At 35.6% G+C, this 24,624-nt stretch overlaps 1 protein-coding gene across 4 annotated transcripts in view; it reads left to right on the top strand.

Annotated features, from left to right (window-relative positions):
* VWA8 (von Willebrand factor A domain containing 8) overlaps positions 1–24,624 on the top strand; it is a 349,620-nt gene that overhangs the window by 183,623 nt on the left and 141,373 nt on the right. For all 4 annotated transcript variants that reach the window (XR_005532644.1, XM_039257082.1, XM_039257083.1 and 1 more), the window contains exons 22-26: positions 8,922–8,997; positions 11,283–11,418; positions 13,915–14,034; positions 16,965–17,170; positions 18,452–18,603. Coding sequence is in view for 3 of the 4 variants with exons in the window: in XM_039257082.1 (XP_039113013.1) it covers positions 8,922–8,997; positions 11,283–11,418; positions 13,915–14,034; positions 16,965–17,170; positions 18,452–18,603 (690 nt within the window). In the remaining variant the exon portion in view is untranslated. The remainder of the gene's footprint in view (positions 1–8,921; positions 8,998–11,282; positions 11,419–13,914; positions 14,035–16,964; positions 17,171–18,451; positions 18,604–24,624) is intronic.

Genomic DNA, 24,624 nt, shown 5'->3' with positions numbered 1-24,624 from the left:
GTTCTCCCAAAAGTATCCTTTAATTTTTAATAAGAATGAAAGTTTTTTGTATTATTAATGAATAAAATCTAAGAGCATTTTTTAGGTATTGTTTTTCATCATTATCTTAGGATTTGTTTTTTTTTATATTTTACAGTGTATCTTCTCAGAAAAAACTTTGATTGATAGTATATTTAGAGCTACTGACCTAGAACAGTCTCTGCTATTGTACGTGTCATTCTTTATCACAATTACATGTTCCCACCTCTGTCTCCCCTGCTGATCAGTGAGCTCTCCCTACGGGCAAGTTTAGGTCTTTGAACTGCCTCCTTCCAGCATGATGTCTGGAACATGGTGGGTGTTTGATAAACATTTGTTAAACAAATGAATAAATACAATGTCTCTTCCTTCCCATCCATCTTTGAGACATCCACTTAGAGAGTCCTCTCTCTGAAATGAACAGGTGATTGGTCCTTCATTTCTATGAAATGAAAATCAGCCTCTTGAGCATGATATTTAAAAAAACTGTACACAGGACGCCTGGTTGGCTCATTCAGTTAAGTGTCCGACTTCAGCTCAGGTCATGATCTTACAGTTCGTGGATTCGAGCCCCGCTTTGGGCTCAGTGCTGACAACAAGCTCAGAGCCTGGAGCCTGTCTTCAGATTCTGTGTCTCCCTCTCTCTCTTTCCTTCCCCTGCTCATGCTCTCTCTCTCTCTCTCTCTCTCTCTCTCTCTCTCTCTCTCTCTCTCTCTCTCTCACACACACACACACACAAATAAACATTAAAAAATTTAAAAAAAGAAAACTGTACACTCTGGCTAACCTCACCTGGCCAGCTCTACTCCCTTTTGGGCAACTATATTCTAGACCTACTCACGTTCCCCCAAATTACTCCTGTATCTTGAACTTCTACATGTTTCTCTGTTCCTGTCTGGAAGCATTTTCTACCCATACCTACCAGTTAAATCATATTTAAACATCAAGACTCTGTTCTCTTTAGTCAGAATTAATTGCCTTCTCCTCTGTGTTCTCACTGAACTTTGACTTAATTTCTGTTATTGCCCTTATCACCTTCTGACATGGATTATATTTGTTTTATATCTATCTCTCTGTCATGTGTGCTTCTTGACAACAGAATCTCTGATCTTTTATAATCATCATACTCTGCCTTACACATTGGAAATATGTAGTATTTGTTTAATACATTCATGCATTCAGTCATTCTTGGAGCAAACATTGATTGCATGCCTAGGAGGTGTGAGATGTGATAGGCACTGGAAATATGGGTGATACCCACTTGTGTGTAGATGGTATGCTTTGTCCTCACAGTCAAGGACAGACATATGAACAACTAAAACATTTCTTAAGTATAAAGTACTTTTGAGCAGTTAGTTCAACTGGAAGGATATAAGTGAGAAACAAGTTACTGCTCATTTATTTAAATTTGGATTCAAGAAATATGATAGATACCAAAAGAGCAAAAGTGGCCAGAGGCAGAACTTTCTCTGCAGTCTCCACTGTCTTCAGCTCAACCCCATTTCATACTCCTTGTTGGCTCAGCTCCTTGTCTTCCTACTGGTGACTGAAACATTTTTATATTGAAACACCTGGGTATGTTATAGAATAGCATTCAAAATCCCCAACAAATTTTAAGATAAAACATAAGATGGCAAAGAAATGTGCTTAGAGCTCTGCTCCAGTCCTCTGACCTCTAAGTCCTTAGAGGTATTTGTTCCTTCTCTGCCATTAAAATAATATTGGAAAATGCCTGTGACTGAAATGAATGAACTCTTTAACTTTTGCTTCTGAAAGCAATATATCTTGTTTTCTTATGATACAGTAGTGTCTTCCTTTAAGAAAATGGATCATAAAAACTTAATAGGTGCATTACAGAAAACTTAAACATGGATTTCCTTGAAGAGTTCTCCAACTATAATGCTCATTTACATACTATTTTCTATTTGACTAGAGTAGTTGAAGTGTGATAAATTTAACACTGAGCATTGTGAGTTTCTTCAAGTTGATGAACAGTCAGAAATGAGGATAAAAATAATTCACAATTATAATATACCAAATAACACTGTGATATATACAAAATGCAACTTACATAGTGAATTTTAGGCAGTAAGTATTACGTGGAAAATGTATTTAGTGTTATTAACCGTGAGAGATGGCTGAGCCAGCCTCACTGAGAGCTGGTGGATTTAAGTCTTCTGATGGACTTCCTTAGCAGCAGGCTGTTTCTCATTTGTCTTAACCATCAAAAATAGGTATTTCAGGGGCACCTGGGTGGGTCAGTTGGTGAGGTGTCCAATTCTTGATTTCAGCTCAGGTCATGATCTCAGGGTCCTGAGATCGAGCCCCACATGGGGTTCTACACTGAGTGTGAAGCCTGATTAAGATTTTCTCTCTCTCCCTCAGCCCCTCCCACTCTCTCTTGCTCTCAAAAAAAAAAATATTTGGTATTTCAATTTTATTTTGAATTGCCTCTGGTAAAACATCTTTCAATATTTAATCTCATGCAAGATCTATTTCCTAGTGTACCACAGATAGTATATTATTAGTATGGTGAGCTAGGTTCCCTTAAGTATATTATGAGTTTCAGCTCATCAAGGGAAGGAATTTCTACCTGTTTTGTTCACAGATACTTCAACATCCAAAGCAATGCCCATTAGTAAATGCCAAATACACATTTATTGAATAAAAGAATAGGTAATATCCTAACATGAAAAGGTATTCATTTATTAATTTTTTACTCTATCATGATTTTATGTTGTGACCCAATTAATGAGACTTTTAAAAACTATAAATTACTCATGCTTGTATTTTCTGGTAAAACTTTACCCGGTAGACACAGTATTCCCCGGCTTCACATTCTGGTTTCATCTGTGTGTACATCTTTGCCCACTCATTCAGTTTTGCATTTTGATCTGCATTTTGTTCTTCTATTCCTTTTTTTAGAACTGATTAGAAAATGCATTGTTTAATATCAGGGGAAAAGGGTAATAAAGGACCTGCATACTGTTTTTCTTTTGGGGGCTGGAAAAGAGAAAATGAAGTTCCCACAAAGAAATTAGGTCATTGTGAGTCCCTACAATTTACCAAGCCAGAAAGCTAGCTTTCAAAGTAAAGACAAAAGATGCAGTTTTTAAAGATATCATTTTAGTAGATTTATTTTTAAAGACTAGACAGCTCAAAACTTTCAGATTTTGTTAAAAGATTTGATTATCATCATGGTTTTGAATATTGGAGGAATTTCTTTTTAAATAAGTGTTAATATAGTGCTCGGAGATGTGGGGAGGAAAGTAGATTTTGAAAACTCAGCATGTTTTGAAATGTTTAGCTCCCATCAGATGACTCCTTTGCTGTGGCTATTTTCTACCTGCTGTTCCCAGTAAGAAGCTACCCCCGAAGAGCACAGTGTTGCATCACAGTAGACTTCCTTCCATAAATATCATCCCCCTAATGTCTTCCTTTCTTTTATGGTTTGTTAGGATTTTTTGCATCTGGACACATTAGTGATGAGTGATTGACTGCTAAATAAACTATTTGTCCTCCAAAACAGCTATTTTAAGAGCTGGAGTCTTTTCAGTCACTTTGGCAGAAATAATATTTTGCTTATCTTGTTAAAAGGACTTTTCCCTCAAAGCATTCAAAGCACATCTAATAATAATATTCTTTCTCTCTCCACTTTATCTTCCTTGCTTTTTACTCTACTCTGCTCCCTCATTTATTCTCTTTTAATTCCCTCTTTAGACATTGAGTAATCTTGAGCTTCAAGAGGTGAAGTGTTTGACCAACGTCTAAATCTGGACTCAGAGTTAGGCCAGTGCTGGTTTTTCACAAACACTGCAGTCATCACAGCTAATTTGTGTCTTCCTTTTTTCGTACTGTACGGTAACACTTCTCTCAGTGGCCGTTTCTGTTTGAGCGCCTTGAGAAGTTTCTCTTCCAACGTGACAGAAATATATTTGCCTTTTACAGGCAAGAGTAGGAAAGTGGTGTGTTGCTGTTCCAGGGAGAGAGCCCAGAATGCTTGTAAAGATTGTTTACATCTTAAGTTTGTTTGCATCAGCAGTGTCTAAGTAGCACTCTCTGTTTTATTGGTGAAAATGATTATCAGTGTCCCTTACCTGTGTTTCATTGATTCGTTGTCTGTGGACATCATATTCCTGATGATGCCATGAACTCTTTTTCACTTGACAATATCTTTCAGCAGCATTACTTCTCAATGGGTAATGTTATGCTTATCTCTTACTGGCAAAAATTACTATTTACTCTATTTTCAAGACCTTCTCTCATTTAAAAATATTCAGCAAGTGTTTGTTAAGTGCCTCCTAAGAGCCATGTTCCCACTTTCCTTTTCCATGTTTGACTTCTATTAATGAGTAGTCTATTCCTACAGCCAATTATATGTAATGAACTATAAAGTTAGAGATGATTTTTGTTAGCTATTTGAAACTCTTGTGTGTCATCTTTCTTCTTTTACTCTTATGTTTAACTACTATTCTTTTTCTAAAAGAAAACTAACCATAAGCCAATTTAAACACAACCTACTAAAATATCATTTTAAAAATAAACATCACTATTTTGAGATCACTTGTTCTTCAGTAAATTAGCAGCTATTAGCTTAATGTACCTTTACAAGCAACATTTCAAGAACGGATTGTGCTTGCTATCCAGAGGCCAATTTTCTTTCCTTATTTTGACAAAAACCTAGTTTTCATACAACCTAATTATTTTTATTGCATGTAGAATGATTTTAAATTATGAATAAAACATTAATAACTCTATTAAAAAAAAGCTTTAAAATCACAGAGTTAAGGGGCCCTTGGATGACTCAGTCAATTAAGTGTCCAACTTTGGCTCAGATCATGATCTCATAGTTTGTAGGTTCAAGTTCTGTGTTGGGCTCTGTGCTGACAGCTCAGAGCCTGGAGCCTGCTTCAGATTCTTTGTCTCCCTCTCTCTCTGCACCCCTACCCACCTCACACTCTGTCTCCCTCTCAAAAATAAGCAATTAAAAACATTTTTAATTGTTTTGATAAATAAACATTAAATAAATTTTTTTTAAATCACAAAGTTAAAAAAAGAATAGAGTTTAGCACCATATTTCTTTCAGTAGCCCCTTTATCTACACAGGCTTTAATTGATAGACAGCTTTAGTTTGCAAGATAGTGAGAAGTGAGAACATTCATATCAGCAATTAGCTGAACATTCTAATTAATTCAAGCATTACAGATAATAGTTATATACTGGGAAACCATTTTTTAAATTAAACCTTGGGCTAAAGAAATGTGATTTAGGTGTGTTTTAAATTTCCTTATCTTCCATATTTTTGAAATTACTGAATCTATTTAAACTTTTATAAGCTTATATTTCAGAACTGTTCTTGAGAGGAACAAATTGTAATAGAATTGAAATTGTAGCAAATAAAATATTCTCTTAGGGTTATTGCATATTTGTGTGGAGAACTAATATCTTTTGATCCAAGATACTCCTAAATACAGATCAATGATTTTAAACAACTTTTCAGAAAAAGAATTATTATATTGGCTTTAAGAGTCAATTCATAAACTACTTGTGACAGTAATGGTTTCCTTATCACTTAACTAAGTTGAAATTTATGATATTGTAAGATACCTTGAAAAACAAGCTTTTCTCTTTGTTGTATTAAGTACTATGCAAAGATAGTAGGTTATTTTCCACTCTTACATCACCAGTGAAACTTAACTAACATATAAGCTAACCCATTTTTTAATAGCATATTATTTTACTAACCTCTGCTTTTCCTTTCATGTATAAGATGAAAAATCAATAAAAAGAACAGAACAAAACCACTTTTTTTCCTATAAATTCCTCTTTCTCACAGACTACTCCACTGAAAGCCATGATTTCCATTTGTATTTACTCTCATTTGTAATCCCTTCTAGAAATTATCTGATTTGTGCATGTTCCATCAAACCTTTGGTTTTTATTTCCAGCACAGAAGTCTTTTGATAAATCTAATTTAGCAAGTTGCATCCTATCAGAATTCAAGTGTTATAGAACAATTTCATTTGCCTTTTTAAAATTGGAATTCAGCTTGAATTTCCTTCCCACTGACAATGTTACAAGAGTTCCTTTTTCCATTTTGGTGCTAGAAGGTGTCATTTTGTTGCCCATTAAATATGTGACAAGTGAAGTGAGAAATTCATTATATAGCTATAAAAATCTTTGTGAACACATCTCTTTCTCTTCCTCACCCATCCCCCTTCTGTATTGCTAGGATATTAACAGCAAATTTAAGTGGAATTAGTTTAAACTGTGTTTTTATTTGTTTAAAACTCTAAAAATTAACTTTTTAGCAGAAGATAGCACAAAGTATGTCCTACAGAAAACTTATAAGACCAGGAATTCAGAAAATGGATATATGACTAGGTACTATTACATTGCATGGGAAACATTGTATTCATACTAAAAGTTGATAAGCACCAATAAATTGTCACAATATGTTTTGTTTTCAATTTTCTTAACATCCTCAAGGCTTTATTTCAAACACATTTTAATGTGAATTTTGGCTTACATAAAAAATAGTAACAGATTCTTTGTAAAGTGTAGTGCTTAGGCTATAGGAAGCAGTACATCCGAGGACAGGCATCAGACCCATGAGAGCCAGAATCATTGGGGTGGGAGCTTAGAAATAGAGGCCAAGAAGGCCAATAGGCCAGACCTTCAGGGAATTAACTCAAAAAGCTAATTGCCGTTTAGTCAAATTAGAGGGAGAAGCCTTTCCAGCTAGGTGCAGATAAGTTAGATAGTCTAGAAATTGTAAATGTCAATAATTATATTGCCAACAAACCTGCTCAAGCCCTGGTATGTGAGGACACTGATGGAGGAGTTACTCACTACAATAAGTCTAAATTCAACTCAGTTGGAGTTCATGATGAGTGTAAACCATGTCCTCCATACTCCTGTGACTAATCAATTGCAAGTATACTTCTTGATATGACTGTACTTTCTAATACACGTTTATAAATTAATAAAAAAGATCTCTTATATCTAGAAGAGTCAGCCTTAATCTAACCCAACATTTACCGAAGTGGATTCGTAGCTCCAGATTCTCTGTTAAAAAGAAAGACGTGGCGGGGTGGGGGGTGGATCTCTGGTCCGATAAATTTGGAAATCCACATACTATATGTTGTGCTATAAGCCACAGTGTTGATTTTTAACTTTTAGCATTTTTGTCATTTTATTCATGCATTCATTTGTTCAGTGAATATTTATTAAAATCATTCTATGTGCCAGACATCCATTAGATGCTGGGAACTGGATGAGGGACAGATAGATATGGTCTACATTCTTAAACCTTATAGTCTGTGTAGAAAGATATTAAAATAAGTAATTACAATATAGTGTGTTAAGGGTTGAAATAGGAGAGATCCAGGGCTCAAAGGGAACATGCAGTAGGGTCACCTAACCTGGTCTTTTTTAAAGGGCCATGGTGGGGATTTCTAAGAAACACCATATACACTAAAGAACTGAAGATCGGGTAGAAGTTACACAGGCAAGAACTTTCAGTCACAACAGCAGCAATAATGATAAGAAACTGGTAAAGCTGATATGTAGTTACACTCTTTCCATCTGCCATATGCTGTGCTAGGTACTTTCCAGGTGTTCTGTCATCGATCCTCCTGGGTAGATTTTATTTCTTACCCAAGATCAGGTGGCTAACAAGTGACAAGAACTAGAATTTGAATCCTGATTGGTCTGACTCCGGTGTCTTCTTTCCACTGCCCCACAACTGCCTTTCAAGGGAATACACTAATTTTGATTAAGTTTGTTTTGCTACAGCAAAAACCTACTTGAAAGATATATTAAGTTTGCTTTTTTGTAATTGCCATATAGTATTTTTAGTTTTTAAAATAAATACACATTTTATAATTTTAATAGATTGTGATAAATGCTAGCATTTGGGGAGAAGTTTCAGAGCATATAATAGCTTTAAGGTCTGAGGTTCACATTCCAAGTATGGTCTCACACATAGTAGGTACTCAAAAGAACACAAGTATAACTCCACATATTACTTGATAAGTGATAGATTAGCTTGAAAAGGCAACTTTGGATTCTTATAAAGAAGAGGGCTTATTCACATTTTTAAAGTAATTTAATTCTTTATGTGACATGATCAAGATGCCCATAGGATTTTTTATTTTAAAGAGAGCATATATATAGAAGATGAAGATATAGAATTGATCCCCTTAAACATGTCTGGACCTACCCATCACCTGCAGCTTATGTACACATTTTTGGCAAAAATAATTCATATATGAACTTCCTATCTCATGTGAGGAAGTATATAACATCAAGAGAGCTCACTATTAATAATCTAGATACCCTGATCTAAAGGAAGGTCTGGCACATACTACCAAACAGATTTAAGAAAATGGAATGGATTGTCTTAATCCTTGCAGAAATGTTCAAAAGCCTATGGTTTCTGGACAGAGGGAAGACAGTCTGGCTTTTGCACATGCTGATGGCACATTGAGGCAGAATGTGTAATTCACAGTCTTGCCTTAATTGGTCATGTCAGGATGCCAGTCATCACCAAACTCATGATCAAAATTCCTTTCAAATAAAATGAATATTATTTCTCTAATGCATTTTTTTTTAATTTATCCTTTTCACCCTCACAAGGTGATTTTGAGGAATGAAGTCACAAAGGAAATTACTAGAAAGAAAAGGAGAAGTAAAGAACCTGGATAATCTGTAAACCTGGATTAATTTCCAAACCCTTGTAATTCATATTTACATCCACAAAATACTGTTGCTGAATGGAATTTCATTTGTTACTATTCATTTTGAGAAAAGTGGGTGGTGAACAAAAGTCCCTTTGCTATATTTTTATTCATGCCTGTTTATTTTCTTACTAACTATGAAATGTTTTGGTTTAACTTTAGGGACACCACAGTACAAACCCTTACTCTTCAGCCTTCTGTTAAAGATGGACTGATTGTGTATGAAGACTCACCTTTGGTGAGTAATCCAACTATATGAATATTCTCAACTATATTTTTCTGAATGATAGTTGTACAAATCTGAATGATTTGTAAATCTCCCATGGATTCCAAAAGATTTCAGTCTTAACTGGAAAGCACTCATTCATATGTCATTTAGGGAGTGAATATTTAAATGCAAACGATTGAGAAAATAAAATGTTTTCTTATTCTGTTCTTTTCTCTTCCAGGTGACTTAGGGAATGATAGAAATCCTCCAATGATTTCCTTATCATTCCAGAATCAAAGAAAAAAAATTTGCTATTTTCAAAAATGTAGAGTTTAAAATTAGATAATGCTTCTAGAATTTTTAAAAGTGATTTTCATGAATAAAATATTAGCCCAGCGTTTTGGGTAACTGGAACGGCCCAACCTCAGCTTCTCACATAAGACCCAAAGAAATCCTGGCCTGCCAGGCCTGTCCCTCTGTAACTCCTTTGTGTCAAAGGCACAAATATGCCAACATGAGAACCTGTCTGGTCCAGAGGTATTGTAATGATTAAAGTCTTTAGAATCTCCTTCCTGAATTCTCCCAGGTTAGGCCTGACTTTCCCTGAACAGAGATGTGAAGCCTGGGGTTGGATTAGTGTTAGGAAGCTATATGTTTTCTCTCTCTTTTTTAATTCAATTCATTTTTACCCTAAAATTAAAAAGAAAAGCCCCTATCAGTTTTTTTTAGAATATGAATAAACTATTTGTGGTAGAGGCAGTCATCTTTTTCTCAGTCTGTATTTTCTTAAAATTATTTGCCAAAACTATGTAATGAGGAAAATTTGTTATATGGTTCATTAAAAAATAATCTTTGGGTTTACATTAAATTAATTGAGTATTTCCCCCATCTGTCCTCTTAAAATGTTTTTTTTTTTTTTTTAAGTTTACTTATTTTGAAAGAGAGGGATAGAGAGCAGGGGAGGGGCAGAGAGAGGGAGAGAGAGAGAGAATTCTAAGCCGGTTCTGCACTGTCAGCATGGAGCCCAATGCAGGACTCAATCTCACAAACCACGAGATCATGACCTGAGCTGAAATCAAGAACCAGATGTTTAACTGACTGAGCCACCCAGGCGCCCCCTCTTAAAATGTTTTTAAGAGTTTTTCCTAGCTTTAACCTTTCTCTTCATAATGTCACCATTTATTCAAACACCTAAGACCTAGGATTCTTTCTTATTTTTCCTTTCCCTACTTCCCATGTAATCATTTGCCAAGACTATAGATTATACCTCCAAAATACTTCAGATCCGGGCGCCTGGTTGGCTCAATGGGTTAAGCATCCGACTCTTGATCTTACTGCAAGTCATGATCTCATGGTTCATTAGATCGAGCTTGAGATTCTCTCTCTCCTTCTTTCTCTGCCCCTCTCCTGCTTGTGCCCCCATGCGGACTCTCTCTCTCTCAAAATAAATTTTAAAAACTTAAAAAAAGAAAACTCTTCAGATCAATTTAGTGCCATTTACTTCCATTTTTCCATGCCTCTTCCCCTAAAATCAGGTCCCCTAAACTACTTTTTTACCAAATTATGGAAATCCCCTTTTAGTCTATTCTGCATATTGCTGCCAGATTAAACATCCTAAAGTGTGGTTCCAGCCTTCATTCGTGTCATGCCAGAACTTGTAAATCTTTATGAATTTATTACTTAATGAGATAAAGTACATATTTCTCGGTCTGGTGATCAAGTTTTTAGTGATTTACCCTTTCAGATCCTGTTTTCTTTTTTCTTTCTTACATTTAACCTCTCTTTCAGTCAAGATAGACTACTCATATTCCCTCTGCCCTCAATATACCTCAGGATTTCTTGAGTTTGACCATTGATTCCCTTTATGTTGAATACCCACCTCTTAACCGTCCATTCTGATTAAAATCCTACACTCCTTTAGAGCCATTACAAATGCAGTGTTCTGATATCTTCTCTTGATCGTGATGTCTCAGTCTTCTTAACCCACATGAAACTCTAATTCCTGTATTTTACTTATTTTAAATCTCCGCTAGCTTGGGGTGTGAAATGTGGAATTCACCAACATAGGAATAATTATGATGCTAAAGGGAAATAAAGTGACTAGTGCAAAATTAACAATTTAGTAACTATGTGAAGCTTTTGGAAGTGATCCATAAATTTTGTTTCTAGCTCTGCTACACAATTTTTTCTGTGATAGTGTATCCATAACTTAAATAAAACTAGCTACTATTATAAATCCAAAGCAGTGAGTGACAAAAATTTTAAAGACATTTGCTTTCATTTTTTTGCTTATGATAAATGTTCTGTCTTCAAAGGTTAAAGCAGTAAAGTTGGGTCATGTTCTGGTGGTAGATGAGGCAGACAAAGCCCCAACAAATGTCACCTGTATTTTAAAAACTCTAGTAGAAAATGGAGAAATGATTCTAGCAGATGGAAGACGCATTGTTGCAAGTGAGTATAAAAAAGCTTTCAATATATACAAATTTCACATCTTTGCTATCAGATCACACTTAGCTGGCTACTTATCTACAAGCAACAAGCATAAGTCCCATGTAACTAAAGTTTCTGCATTGACAGTCATTTATAAAAATCAATTACATCTGAATCGACCTTTGTCTCTCTCACATTTTTATAGCCAGAGAGCACAGTGAAAATTTTCATAGTACATTTAGGACTAATCAACTTTATATTTTTCTACTTTGAGAATACTAACATATATTTCTCCATTATTTGTGTGTAATTTATTTTCCTTCATCATTATCTGGATTTTTAAAAAGTTCTAGCATGTTAAAATCAATATTATTATTACTCATTATAATTAGAAAAAATTACCAGGCATTTTATTATGTACGTATTTATCATACGTATGTGTGAATATGTGTGTGTGTGTGTGTACATACACACACACCTACCTCAGGAAGAATTTATCCACTGTTTTGGACTATCTTCTTCCTTTTACTTATTTATTTACTGAATTTTTTCTTGTTTTAGCAAAATTGTAGATCTATGAATCTTATTGTCTATTTAACCTACAAAAAAAAAGCTGTCTAATGTAATGTGAAAATATTTCCTAGTTTCTAATTTAAATTTCTTGTGTGATGAAAAGACGTGAACATCTGTAACTAGTCATTGAAAATATATATAGCCAATAGCAGGGTAACCAAACAAGTTGAGGCTAATAACTAAAACCTTCAGTATGCAGAGTGAGGATGTAAAGAAAGCCTCATTAAAAATGTGAAGGGGCATCACCAGAGAGGTTCTTCTTAGACATTATCATTGCAAGATGGCCATTTCTGAGCCTAGCAAACTCAGCTAATAAAGATTTCCTAACATTTCAACTTCACAAAGAATTTAGGGGGAAAATGAGCATTTAACTTAGACAGCCTGAATACTGTCTCTTAGATCATTCAGACTCTCAGGATTAGAATTCTCCCTGACCTTCATAGATGCATTTTGAAGACAGTAAGTGTATAACAAAAAAGAATTGCTGAAACAAAATTGTAGTTAAAGAGTAATTATCTCCTAGTAATCCTTTACATTATCTGATACATTTTCGAATAGAAGAAAAAGTCTTCTGAATTTTTTTAAACTCAAATTTCATTTTATTTATTTTTTTTTAATTTTTTTAATGTTTTATTTATTTCTAGGAGAGACAGAGAGACAACGTGAGCAGGGGAGGGTCAGAGAGAGAGGGAGTCACAGACTGAAACAGGCTCCAGGCTCTGAGCTGGCAGTCAGCACAGAGCCTGACGCGGGGCTCGAACCCACGAACCGCGAGATCATGACCTAAGCGAAAGTCGGACGCTTAACCGACTAAGCCACCCAGGCGCCCCTCAAATTTCATTTTAGACAACATTTTAAACTCAAGAGCCCCCGAAGTTCTTCTGAATATGGTTTCATAAAGCATCACTTCTCAGACTATGTTTTCCATTTTCTTTCCTTTTTAAGTTTTTATTTTTTATTGTCATTTTTATTTTAATTAATTAAATTTTCCCTGTGACACATACTGTTTTATTTACCACTGCTAAAATTAATGGGGATCAAACATTAAGATTATTGATTGTATTTACTACACAAATATATGGCATACTTGAAATATATTAAAAAGTAGAAATGTAGGCTCGTACAGACTCCTCTCAAATAAAACTGCAGGTGCCGTACAACTATCATTTTTAAAAGATGGACATCCTAAGGCTGGAATTTAAATAAACCCAGAAGACAAGTGTTTCTTCTTAAAATAAACACTATAAAGTTTTTACCATCTGAAATTATGGTCTGAACTAGCAGTTCTAGCTGAAATGCACATCAGCCAGTAAAATATCATATTCTGTTTCTTAAATGCAAAGAAAACTTCAGTCACCTTGAAATTATGTATTTTAAGAACTACGGTAAAATCCTTTAACTGTAAGTAAATCAACATTGCACAAATGAGCTGACTAGGTGTTCAAGACCTTTATCCTGTGTTAAGTTTCACAGCATACAATCTAAACCAGGATTCCCTCCTTAGATGAATGATGGCAGGCTGCTCGCAAAGTGATGCAGCTATTGATTTGATGAAAATAAAAGGATGTTTGGATTCTCTTTTGGGGCTCCTTTGGATTATCCTTTGTTATGGATTCTTATCTTTTTTTTTTTTTTTTTTAAGGAATAATGCATCTCAAGCCAAGTTTAAATACTGTAAGACAATATTTGGGCAAGTTTGCTTTTTAGATGTACATTGAATTTACATAAAAATACAAGCCCCTGTAAAATTCAGTATATGCATAATCAGTATTCTGTTATTAAACAGACTTTCTCAAAGATTTTTTTCCCCATAACCAAATTGTTACAACCAGATTTTTAGGGTTTTTTTTTTTAATTGACTACTTACATTTTAAAGGCTGTAATTTGACATTCTTAAGAATTATTAAATATCAATAAGGACTAAGGAGAAATTATGTTTTTCAGATTCTGCTAATGTCCATGGAAGAGAAAATGTTATCGTGATTCATCCTGACTTTAGAATGATCGTTCTGGCCAACAGACCTGGATTTCCTTTCTTAGGCAATGATTTCTTCGGCACTTTAGGTAAAAACAATAATGATAACAATAAAAGCAATAGTAACACAATCATAATATTGTCTTAGTAACAGTGTGAAGTGGCTGGCACTGAATGCTACCATGAGCTGTGTCATCACAAACACCTTGTGAGGGTATGTGTTATTCCCTTTTAGAGAAGGAGAATATCAGATGTTCAGTAAGATTCACTATTTCTGGAGTCCCTTAGACAATGAGTATGAGAGGTGGGCTTCATACCAAAGTCTGTCTGATTCCAGAACCTGTTTGTTCAAACAGTTTTCCTTTGCTTTGTAGTTTAGTGCCTCTTAGAATAAAACACAGAATAAGAAATGGTTTTCAATGTTTGGCTTTTGTCACTTCTCCACAGCTATGAAAGAGTTTGAGACCAGCTCTGAGGAGACTGATTAACGTGGATCAGAGAGGCCCTGAGACAGGGCCCTTTAAGAAGGGCCCTTTAAGAAAGAATCCTCTGCTCTATAGTAAGCAGGTGGTTCTGGATACCGGTAGTTTCCATACTCGACATGAAGCAGGCTCAGTCTCCTAGTAAGACTTTTAATCTAGCAATTCTGTATCAGTGAATTTATTCAAGAAAATTCACCTGTGCAATGATTGAAGTACAAAGATGGGCAATATGGCATCGTTTATGGTAACAAAACAATGGAAACAGCCCAAATGTCCATCCAAATGGGACTGGATAAAGAAACTCTGTTCTATCCACATACTAGGGTGCTGTGCAGGAGTTAAAAAAAAAAATAGGGTAAGTTTACCTATGCCCATTAAAAAAAAATCCTCAGAATATATTAAGTGAAACAGTAAGTAGTCTTCCATTTGCATTAAATTAAAAAACCAAAAGGCAAGAGGAATATGTATATATGAATATGCTTATACATATGTAGAATTTATACAGAAGAGCACTTTTTTATACAGAAGAGGAGTCTCCCACATCCTCTTATGTCTATGACTTCATGTCAGTTCTGTTCTATGATGCTCTTCCCATCACTCATTCTTTTCCAGCCACTCTGCTCTCCCGTGTCTGCCTTGAACACACAAAGTATGCCTGCCCTAGGGTCTTCACATTAGCTGTACCCTCTGCCTGGAATGCTCTTCACCCACCAACAGCTGCATTTGCTCAGATGTCACCTTCTCAACAAGGAACTGACTACCAGACTCACCTTCACCATCATTACTATTTCTGATATCCTACACTGTGCTTTTTTCCTTCTCTGAAACATATAGTTTCTAACATTTACACCCTTCATTGCCAGAAAATAAATTTCATGAAGACAGGAACTTTTGTGTTTTAAATCACTAATGTATATAAACTAACTGAGTAGTACTTGGCTCATGGAAGATACCTAATAATTACTTGATGAATGAATGAATGAGTGGTTAGTTATCATTTTACATTCATGTTACATTTGACCTTCAACAAAAAATTATACTTCATGTTTGTGTTTGAACAGGTTTAGTCTATGAGCTACAAGTTTGAAGTTATCATAGCTTGCATTTTATTCAGTTACTTTTTATAAATATATAATAATAAATTATGATTTGAATGATTTTTGAGAACTAGAGGTGTTCATTTTAGAAATGAACACATTGGGGCACCTGGATGGCTAAGTCAGGTAAGTGTCTGACTCTTAATTTCAGCCTAAGTCATGATGTCACGATTCATGAGATTGAGCCCTGCATCAGGCTCTGCGCTGACAGTGTAGAGCCTGCTTAGGATTCTCTCTTTCCTTCTCTCTCTCTGCACCTCCCTGACTCATGTGCATGTGTGCACATGCTCCCTATCTCTCTCAAAATAAATAAAAAAAAACTTTAGAAAGTAAAATGATTGTATTAAATAATGCAAATCTATTTATTTTAACTTTCTTTGGCCCTAGGCTCTTGGTTTATGAATCACTAGAATTACATGAACTTTTAATATGAGAAATCCATCTTTCTTGAGCATAGATTATATTGCTTTAGTATAATCTCAGTTGCCTAAATTATGGTTGAAATATTTTGTGTTTCTCCATTCCTTTTTCTTGATTTTAGTTTAGACATTGTCTCTGAAGGCTTACTTTTCTAGAACTAACTTACAATGTGTCTTCTAGCAATCTGCACAAGATATAAATTGTGTATAGAGCAGCGATACTAACTCCTCCATCTTAGTAGGCATAAGAGATGTATGTAATTTCTCAAAATGTTCAACATGTGTTAAAGTTAAAAATGCAGTCCCAAAACTGTATGAAGAGTATTTTTAATTAATACAAAAGGAATAAATCATCAAAATCGTGTTTGTATGTATGTATTTTTAAAAATTTATTAATTTATTTTGAGAGGGAGCGAGAGAGGATACACATGCATGCACACGCACAAGAAGGGGAGGGGCAGAGAGCAGGGGAGACAAAATCCCAAGCAAGCTCCACGCCATTAGCACAGAGCGGGATGCGGGACTCAAACTCCTGAACTGTGAGATCATGACCTGAGGTGAGATCGAGAGTCTGATGCTTAACCAAATGCACCATCCAGGTATCCCATGTAGTTTTAAAAAGACTAATGCACTTATGGAAGAACAGATACTCAACTGTTAATACTGGGTGCCTGTGGGGGAAAGGAGTGGGATTGGCAGAGACACAGGGAGGCTTCTCTATTTTTGGCTTTTATATTTGAACATCTCCCAGTGAGATTGTATTTAAATATTATATAATTTTTAACAGAAGTAAATCTATGAAGAATAAACCATACATCTCTCAGTTTCCTTTTCTTTTGTTCTAGTCATTTCTTCTCTGTACCATCCTATCATTGGACGAGTTTTCTCTGTAGTTTTGTACATTTAAAAATAGAAGTGCTTTGATGAACTAACCAAGAGCTCTTGTAAACGACATTCTGTATCTCCATGTATTATAACGGATGACTTGCATGCTGAAACTGAATCTTTTTTTTTCTCACAGGTGATATCTTTAGCTGCCATGCAGTTGATAATCCCAAACCCCATTCAGAGCTTGAAATGCTCAGGCAATATGGACCAAATGTGCCCGAGCCCATCCTTCAGAAGCTTGTGGCTGCCTTTGGAGAGCTGAGGAGTTTAGCTGACCAGGGGACTATTAACTATCCTTATTCTACCAGAGAAGTCGTCAGCATAGTCAAGCATTTACAGGTATGGTGCGTGCCTGTGCATAAAGATTGAAAAGAAACCATCGATCTTCTGGTTTTTTTTCTGCTTAATTTATACCAAGTCTTGTCAATTCCTAAAATATAGTACTGATTCAAATGATATAATATGAAATGTTTGTAATCTAAATTTTAAATCTGGAAGACTGATGAACATTTTATGTTTAGCCTTTGAATTGATTTAGGTGAGGGTCTGTGCCATGGCCATTACCAAGGAGCTAGGAAATTTGGCGGAGGCTTTTGCAGGGGGTGGTGGTGAGGGAAGACAGAATGAGACAACTGGGAAACTACCACTGTTTGACTTTATACAACGAGCATGTGGTGTCTGAGTGAACAGTATTTTCATTTTGAAAACAAAAGATGTGAAGATGGAAAACACAGTAAGAACTAACAGTTCTTATTATATACCCGTAAATTCTGCAAAGAAGTTTTATAAGATAGAATAAATGAGCAAGAGAATGTAATTCTTTGTAGCTGTGTACAATGCATGGTCCACCTTCGTAAAGAAAACAAAAAACTAAGGTCAGTTCTACTTTTATAACAAATAATGGTCTCTAAGCTAAAAGTCATAACCTAATGACTCTTGACCTCTGACCCATCCCCAACCCTCAAGGGAAAATCTAGAAAGGAAAATAGAAAGCTTTATTCTGCATATTAAGCCAAGAAAAGTCTAGCTCAGGCCCCAGGGCCTAAAGAAAATCAAGACACAGCCAATAATGGACACAGAGTGAGCCACCAGTGTAAATGTAGTGTTAGTAATATTTTTATTTCCATCTGCTGTTCTGTTTCTCTGTTCACTGTACTTTTTATGTTCTTCTTCACTTCTTTTCTTGCCCCTTTATCTTTTCTTTCATTTATTCATAGACTTGTGACTCCTCTAAATACTTCTGTGTAGATATTCAACACTCTGCTATGTCTATGTAAATAGCATTTTTTCTTTTTAATTCAGTCAATCTACTAATTTTAAAGGCCAGAGATTTCGGAAAGCAGTGGAAGTCACTGACCATGATCTGAGCACTGATTTAACATTTGAGAGAAGGAACTGTTCCCCCTCAAATTCTAATATTTATTTGAAAAGAAAAATATTAAGAGCAAACATTAAAAATAAAATGTATCTATTACCTCCTATCTTATTATCTGACCAGGCTAGTAAATACCTGCTAAAGTTTATTTGATCATTATTGTTCCCTATCAGTTCTACAAATTTTTATAATACTGCATATTTTATCACATGTGTAATAAGGGAATTTTTTTTTTTTTAATACAGAAATTTCCCACTGAAGGTCTCTCCAGTGTGGTTAGAAATGTGTTTGACTTTGATTCCTACAACAATGACATGAGGGAGATTTTGATTAACACTTTGCACAAATACGGGATACCTATTGGAGCAAAACCGACCAATGTGCATCTGGCGAAGGAGTAAGGCAAACTAATTATTGATGTAATACTCTTGAGGGTTACTGTTCTGATTCTTAAATGGTGATCATTCTGAATCTCCTGTTACATGCTGCTAAACTGACCTGGTGTGGAAATTCCATGAGTGAGCTTTTAAAATACGTGTTGCTATTTGCTGGCTGGATTTCAGTTAAATAGCATTATTTATAGGACTGTAAATTGAGAATTTCAATTACTGTGAATGTCCTATGAGTAGATGTAATGTAATCAAATAAAGGGAAATATTTGTTTCTTTAAAAGTCTCTGTCCTTTTGTTGAATTACCACGACTCTCATTATTTCCTAATCTAGTGCAAAATCATTGCACAAACATGGAAACTACTTAAAGGGATGATATGTATTTAGTTAAGATGCTCTTACTTGTGTCCCCATATATTTTTCTGTTATGATGGTTTTCTAAATTTATAATCATATTAACTTATGATTATGAGAATATTGGTTACTTTATTTCAGCTCAATGGATGAAAGAGGTAGTAAAAACAAGTGGGTTTCTTTCATGTAGGCCAGTTGCCTTTTATTTTGTAATTATGGGCTACATTCTCAACCTTAGTAGAGAATCTTGCAGATACGTTGTTTGCCAGACAGTTGATGTAGTTTACTAGTAATTAAGTCAGTGAAAATTCACTAGAAAACAGTTTTAGATGTGTATCACTTAACTGATAATGCATTTAATGCCACCTTTGTCTATAAAAAAATAGTCAATAACCATAATTCTCAAGGGACAATAATTACTTTTAAATTATTATTTAAATTTGATCTCACATAGGAGGCACTCTCTACCCTCCTTAGAAAAAAATTGTTAAATATATACTGATGATTAGCCCAGCTAGATACCACACATATATACGTATATATCCTAAGTTTTTATATCGTCCTTGTTTATTTATTCTTTGAAGTTATTACAAAAACTTGTCAGAATATATGCCAATGAAGATAAATGGTTAAAGCTTTAACAGTTTCTTCAAGGATTTTTAAAGAGAAACAAATATTTCCCTTCTATGGTAAAACCACAAGATGCAGTTTTGTTTGAAATTATCAGTGAATTGGTTTATACTATTAATGAATGAGTAAATTTTTTTTTGAAAAGAGTGATATAGTGTCAGTGGCCAAAACCAACAATTTTCTCTAAACTACTGTTTTACTGATTGGTTAGCAGTGTTTGTAGGCATTTTGAAGCTAGTTTGCTAATTTAATAGCATACCTTCTATATTAGAGAGTTCAGGAAATTATCTTTAATATACAAACCTCTGTAAGAGCTCATGTGTTGCACTTCCTTTTTATAAACTATATATTTTCTATTGGAAATAAGATGGGTTTTATTACTGCTAACAGATTTCTATAGAGTTCTGGCTTCATGGAAACCAGGCTTATGATTTAAAAACAACATCTCGGGGCGCCTGGGTGGCTTAGTCAGTTAAGCATCTGACTTTCGCTTAGGTCATGATCTCACGGTTTGTGGTTTCGAGCCCCGCATCAGGCTCTGTGCTGACTGCCAGCTCAGAGCCTGGAGCCTGTTTCAGTCTGTGACTCCCTCTCTCTCTGACCCTCCCCTGCTCACGCTGTCTCTCTCTCTCTCCTAGAAATAAAATAAAAATATTTAAATAAAAATAAAATAAAATAAAAACAACATCTCTTGTATGCTTGCACAACTTGAAATAAAAATTAAAATACACATCAGTTGGTAAGATCAATCAATAGGAAATGTCTTCTAAGGAAGACAGATAAAATGATTTAACTTATGCATTTCAGTTCTCACTTCTAAACTGAAAAAATTCTTCATGGCAAGGTAATTCCAACTCTAGTACTTGTGAGTGGAAACAGTATATTGAGCCTAGAAATGAGATGGTCACACTCCTGCCTGAGATGGGGATGGAAACAGCTAGCTGTCCACCCACTGCCTGTGGCTAACAGTAGACGCATAGATGTGGAGGATGAGTGGATTTTTCCTTGGGGTGGAGATAACAGTAGACCACAGTCACAGCATTGTTTCCGTGTTGGTAAATTGCAATGACTCAGGCAGCTCTAAAGTAGTGTCATTTTGTGGCCCTCTAAGTGAAATCCACAGCCTCCACACCTCTGTTTCTACTGAATAGTCCATCCTGTACTTTGATAGAGTAGCATGGTAAAGTGACGAAGAAATGGCCTGCGAGTTCAGCAGTTACATATTCAACCTGTGTGCTTGGTCAGTGATAGAGAAACAGAGTTTTAGCCTCTTGGTAAAATGAGGGCATTTTGTTATAGACAGCATAATCATATAACTTATCTAATTAGTACATGTTTAACAATGGAAGGGGGTGCTGTTAATAATAACTCTGTAAAAAGAAATGTAAAATAAGACTGTCCTGGTGAGGCTAGACTATAAGGTCCCTTTCATAAAGTTAATAAGGTTAACCTTATTAATAAGATTCCTTCCTATTCTAACATCCTTTGTATTTTAATATAATCTTAATCTTCTTGCAAAAACAAGAACAAATAAGAAAGGAGTGATGCTAACGTTTTCTTTTTTCTCCCTAGAGTAACCCACTGTTAATAGTAATCCCACAGATCTCTGAAGACTTAAAGTTGTCCCCATGCAGTCTTATGATTTGCTTTGACTTTTCTAGACCTAAACCTCGTACTGATTCACTAGATGTTTTGCTACAGCTCATACTTCTCTGGACCTTTTGCTAAACCAGCTCTTCAAGCCGCCCCAGCTCCTGCCCACCTCTGACGTATATACTATGCCAGTAAAGAAGCTCCACAGTGGGTTTCTGTTCCTAACAAAGACAAAATGTCTTACTTATTGTTAATATCCTTTTGCCCTGAATGAAAAATTCTTGCTATAGCCTCTTAATTTTCTTTTTCTATAATCCAATCATAGTGTTTCTTGGTTAGAACCAAAATTCCACTGAGCCTGGAATAGGGTGTTCACATTCACATTCAAGATGGGGATGGACAAATAATTGGCCACCCAAGTATATAACTGAAAGAGATGTATGGCAGACATTGTAAAAGAAGGAAGTTTTCACGTGGACAGAGATGACACCAGACCACTGTTTGTACAGTCTTCTACAGCACCTTCTTCCTCGGCTAAAATCAGAATATGCTTTGGCTGTTTGGTGATGTCCAATTAGTGATCTTTAGTGACTTCCTAGAAGAGATGCTGTCTCTTCCCTCTTTGTTCTCCTAAAGAGTGCAGTGATGGTACCGATCTCCTAGGGCTCTGGCTGTTCTTAAAAGGCCCAGTGTCATATTATGAGGTGAATGTGACTTATCTCCTTTGCTAAACCCACTACTTTTAGACTGAGTCTTACTAGGTGGTTATTTTACCTAGCTTGGGCATGCCATAATGCATCTCTTCTTCCTGATCTATAATATAGTCCCCGTTCTTAGTACTGATATCAGAATTGGCCCCCCAGACTCCCACACTACATTGGCCTCTTCCCACTGGTCCTTCCTGAGATTCATTTTTACTGTCCCTTTGACATTTCTAATACACGAGGTAGGATAGACCGAAGAGGAGGCAAACACAGCTGGATAAGGAGGCATACTGGGAGAAATGTAAGCAGAGATAAGATTTGGGTTAAAATCTGAGCTCTTTTTTTTTTTTAATTTTTTAATGTTTTATTTATTTCTGAGAGAGAGAAAGAGAGAGCATGAGCAGGGGAGGGTCAGAGAGAGAGGGAGATACAGACTCTGAAACAGGCTCCAGGCTCTAAGCTAGCTGTGAGCACAGAGCCTGACGCGGGGCTCGAACCCATGAACCGTGAGATCATGACCTAAACGAAAGTCGGACGCTTAACCTAGACTGAGCCACCCAGGCGCCCCTAAAAATCTGAGCTCTTAAAAAAACTAATCTGATCTTTTGAATTTCAAATGTCTTGGGGGGGGGGGTGATACACATGTAATTAGGTCCAAACATCTGGCCAAAGGCATATTAATTATCTACTATAGTAGAGATAGAAAATAAAATTCAAAGCAAAGTTTTCTTATTTTTCCCTAAAATGGGCTTTTAATTCTGAAGTTTCGTTTATTTGAGAGTAAACATACAGCTAGCGCATTAGTTCTTCTAAATTTAAAAGTGTGTTTCAGAGTAATTTATAAATCTAACATGCTGGGGAAACATTTAAAAAAAAGTTAATCAAGGGTAAAGCTGTAACATAAAGACTAAAATAAGCAGATTTATATGCAAATTATAGGTAATTTTTTTTAATGTTTACTTTGAAGGAGAGAAAGAGAGAGAGGGAGTGAGCGAGGGAGGGGCAGAGAGAGAGGGAGACATAGAATCCAATGCAGGCTCCAGGCTCTGAGCTATCAGCACAGAGCCCGATGCGGGGCTTGAACCCATGAACCATGAGATCATGACCTGAGCCGAAGTCAGACACTCAACCAACTGAGCCACCCAGAATTCCCTGATTTTTTGTTTTTTTCTTAATAAAAGAGACATTTCCCTGAAGGGAGGTTCTTTTTATTTTTATTTTATTTTTTTTTTATTTTTTGTTTTTTTTTACAAATAGTTTGTTGTCAAATTAGTTTCCACATAACACTCAGTGCTCATCCCCACAAGTGTCCTCCTCCATGCCCATACCCCCTCCCCCCCACGTCCATCAGTCCTCAGTTTTTGTCAGCATTCAAGAGTCTCTCATGGTTTGCCTCTCTCCCTTTCCCCCACCATTTCCCCCCTTCTTCTCCCCCTTGTTCCTCCGTCAAGTTCCTCCTAATCCTCCTATACGTGCAAACATATGATATTTGTCCTTCTCTGCCTGACTTATTTCGCTCAGCATAACACCCTCAAGGTCCATCCATGTTGCTACACATGGCCTGAAGGGAGGTTCTTTTTAAAAGAATTTATTTCCAAGTGTATTGAAAAGAAATGCAGTTGACCCTTGAACAATATGGGGATTCGTTGCACCAACAATCCACATATAACTTTTACTCCCCCCAAAACTTGACTACTAACAGCCTACTGTTGACCAGAAGACTTACCAGTAACATAAACAGTTGATTAACACATATTTTGTGTGCTATGTGTATTACTGTATTCTTAAAGTAAAGTAAGCTAGAGAAAAAAATGTTCTTAAGAAAATCATAAGGAAGAGAAAATACATTTACAGCACTGTACTTACTGTATTTATTGAAAAATATTTGCATGTATGTCACACCCATACATTTCAAACCTGTGTTATTCAAGGGTCAAGTGTATATCTGTATGAATTAGATTTGAGCATGTATGACACTCCTCACCCAACCCCACTCTTTCTCCATTCTTTTTGTTCCTTGAGATTTTAGGCTTACTTATTCATTTATTTTAAGATTAATGAACAGATTCATAAAGCATGTAAGATATTCTCATAGAGAATAAAGACATTGATATCAGCACTTTCTGTCTTTATATATATGTTTGAATATCATTATCCTTTTCAGATATATAAAAATGCTATTGCCAGACAGACTGCCATTCTAAAAGTGTGATACATGACTACACTTAAAAAGTGTCTCATAGTTGAGGCATCTGGGTGGCTCAGTCAGTTAAGCATCCAACCCTTAATTTGGGCTTAGGCTCAGGTCACCATCTCACAGTTTCATGAGTTCAAGCCCCATATCAGGCTGTATACTGACCCTGCAGAGCCTTCTTGGGATTCTCTCTCCATCTCACTCTGCTCCTCTCCAGCTCATGCTCTCTCCTGTCTCTCTCAGAATAAATAAATAAAGTTTAAAAAATTATTAAAAAAAAAATCTCATAGCTGATGAAGAAACTCTACTGGATTCTTTACTCTTCTGATATCCTATTGACATCTGTGTTCTCTCTCCGCTTTCAAATGCTTAAAAATTTTTTTTAATTTTATTTTTCAGGCAAAATAAAGTAGCTTTAAATTCATAAGGCTTAGTTCCATATTAGCCAATATTTTTATTAAACTTCTTAAATAGGCTCACATTTTAAACAATTTAAAGATACAATGGTAGCTGTTGATAGTAGTAGCCTTTGAGAGAGGCCCTGGAGTAGAGA

The sequence above is a fragment of the Hyaena hyaena genome, unplaced genomic scaffold, assembly GCF_003009895.1.
Source record: "Hyaena hyaena isolate Hyena2069 unplaced genomic scaffold, ASM300989v1 scaffold_598, whole genome shotgun sequence".
Lineage (NCBI taxonomy): Eukaryota > Metazoa > Chordata > Mammalia > Carnivora > Hyaenidae > Hyaena > Hyaena hyaena.
This window is presented reverse-complemented; position numbering and strand designations above follow the sequence as displayed.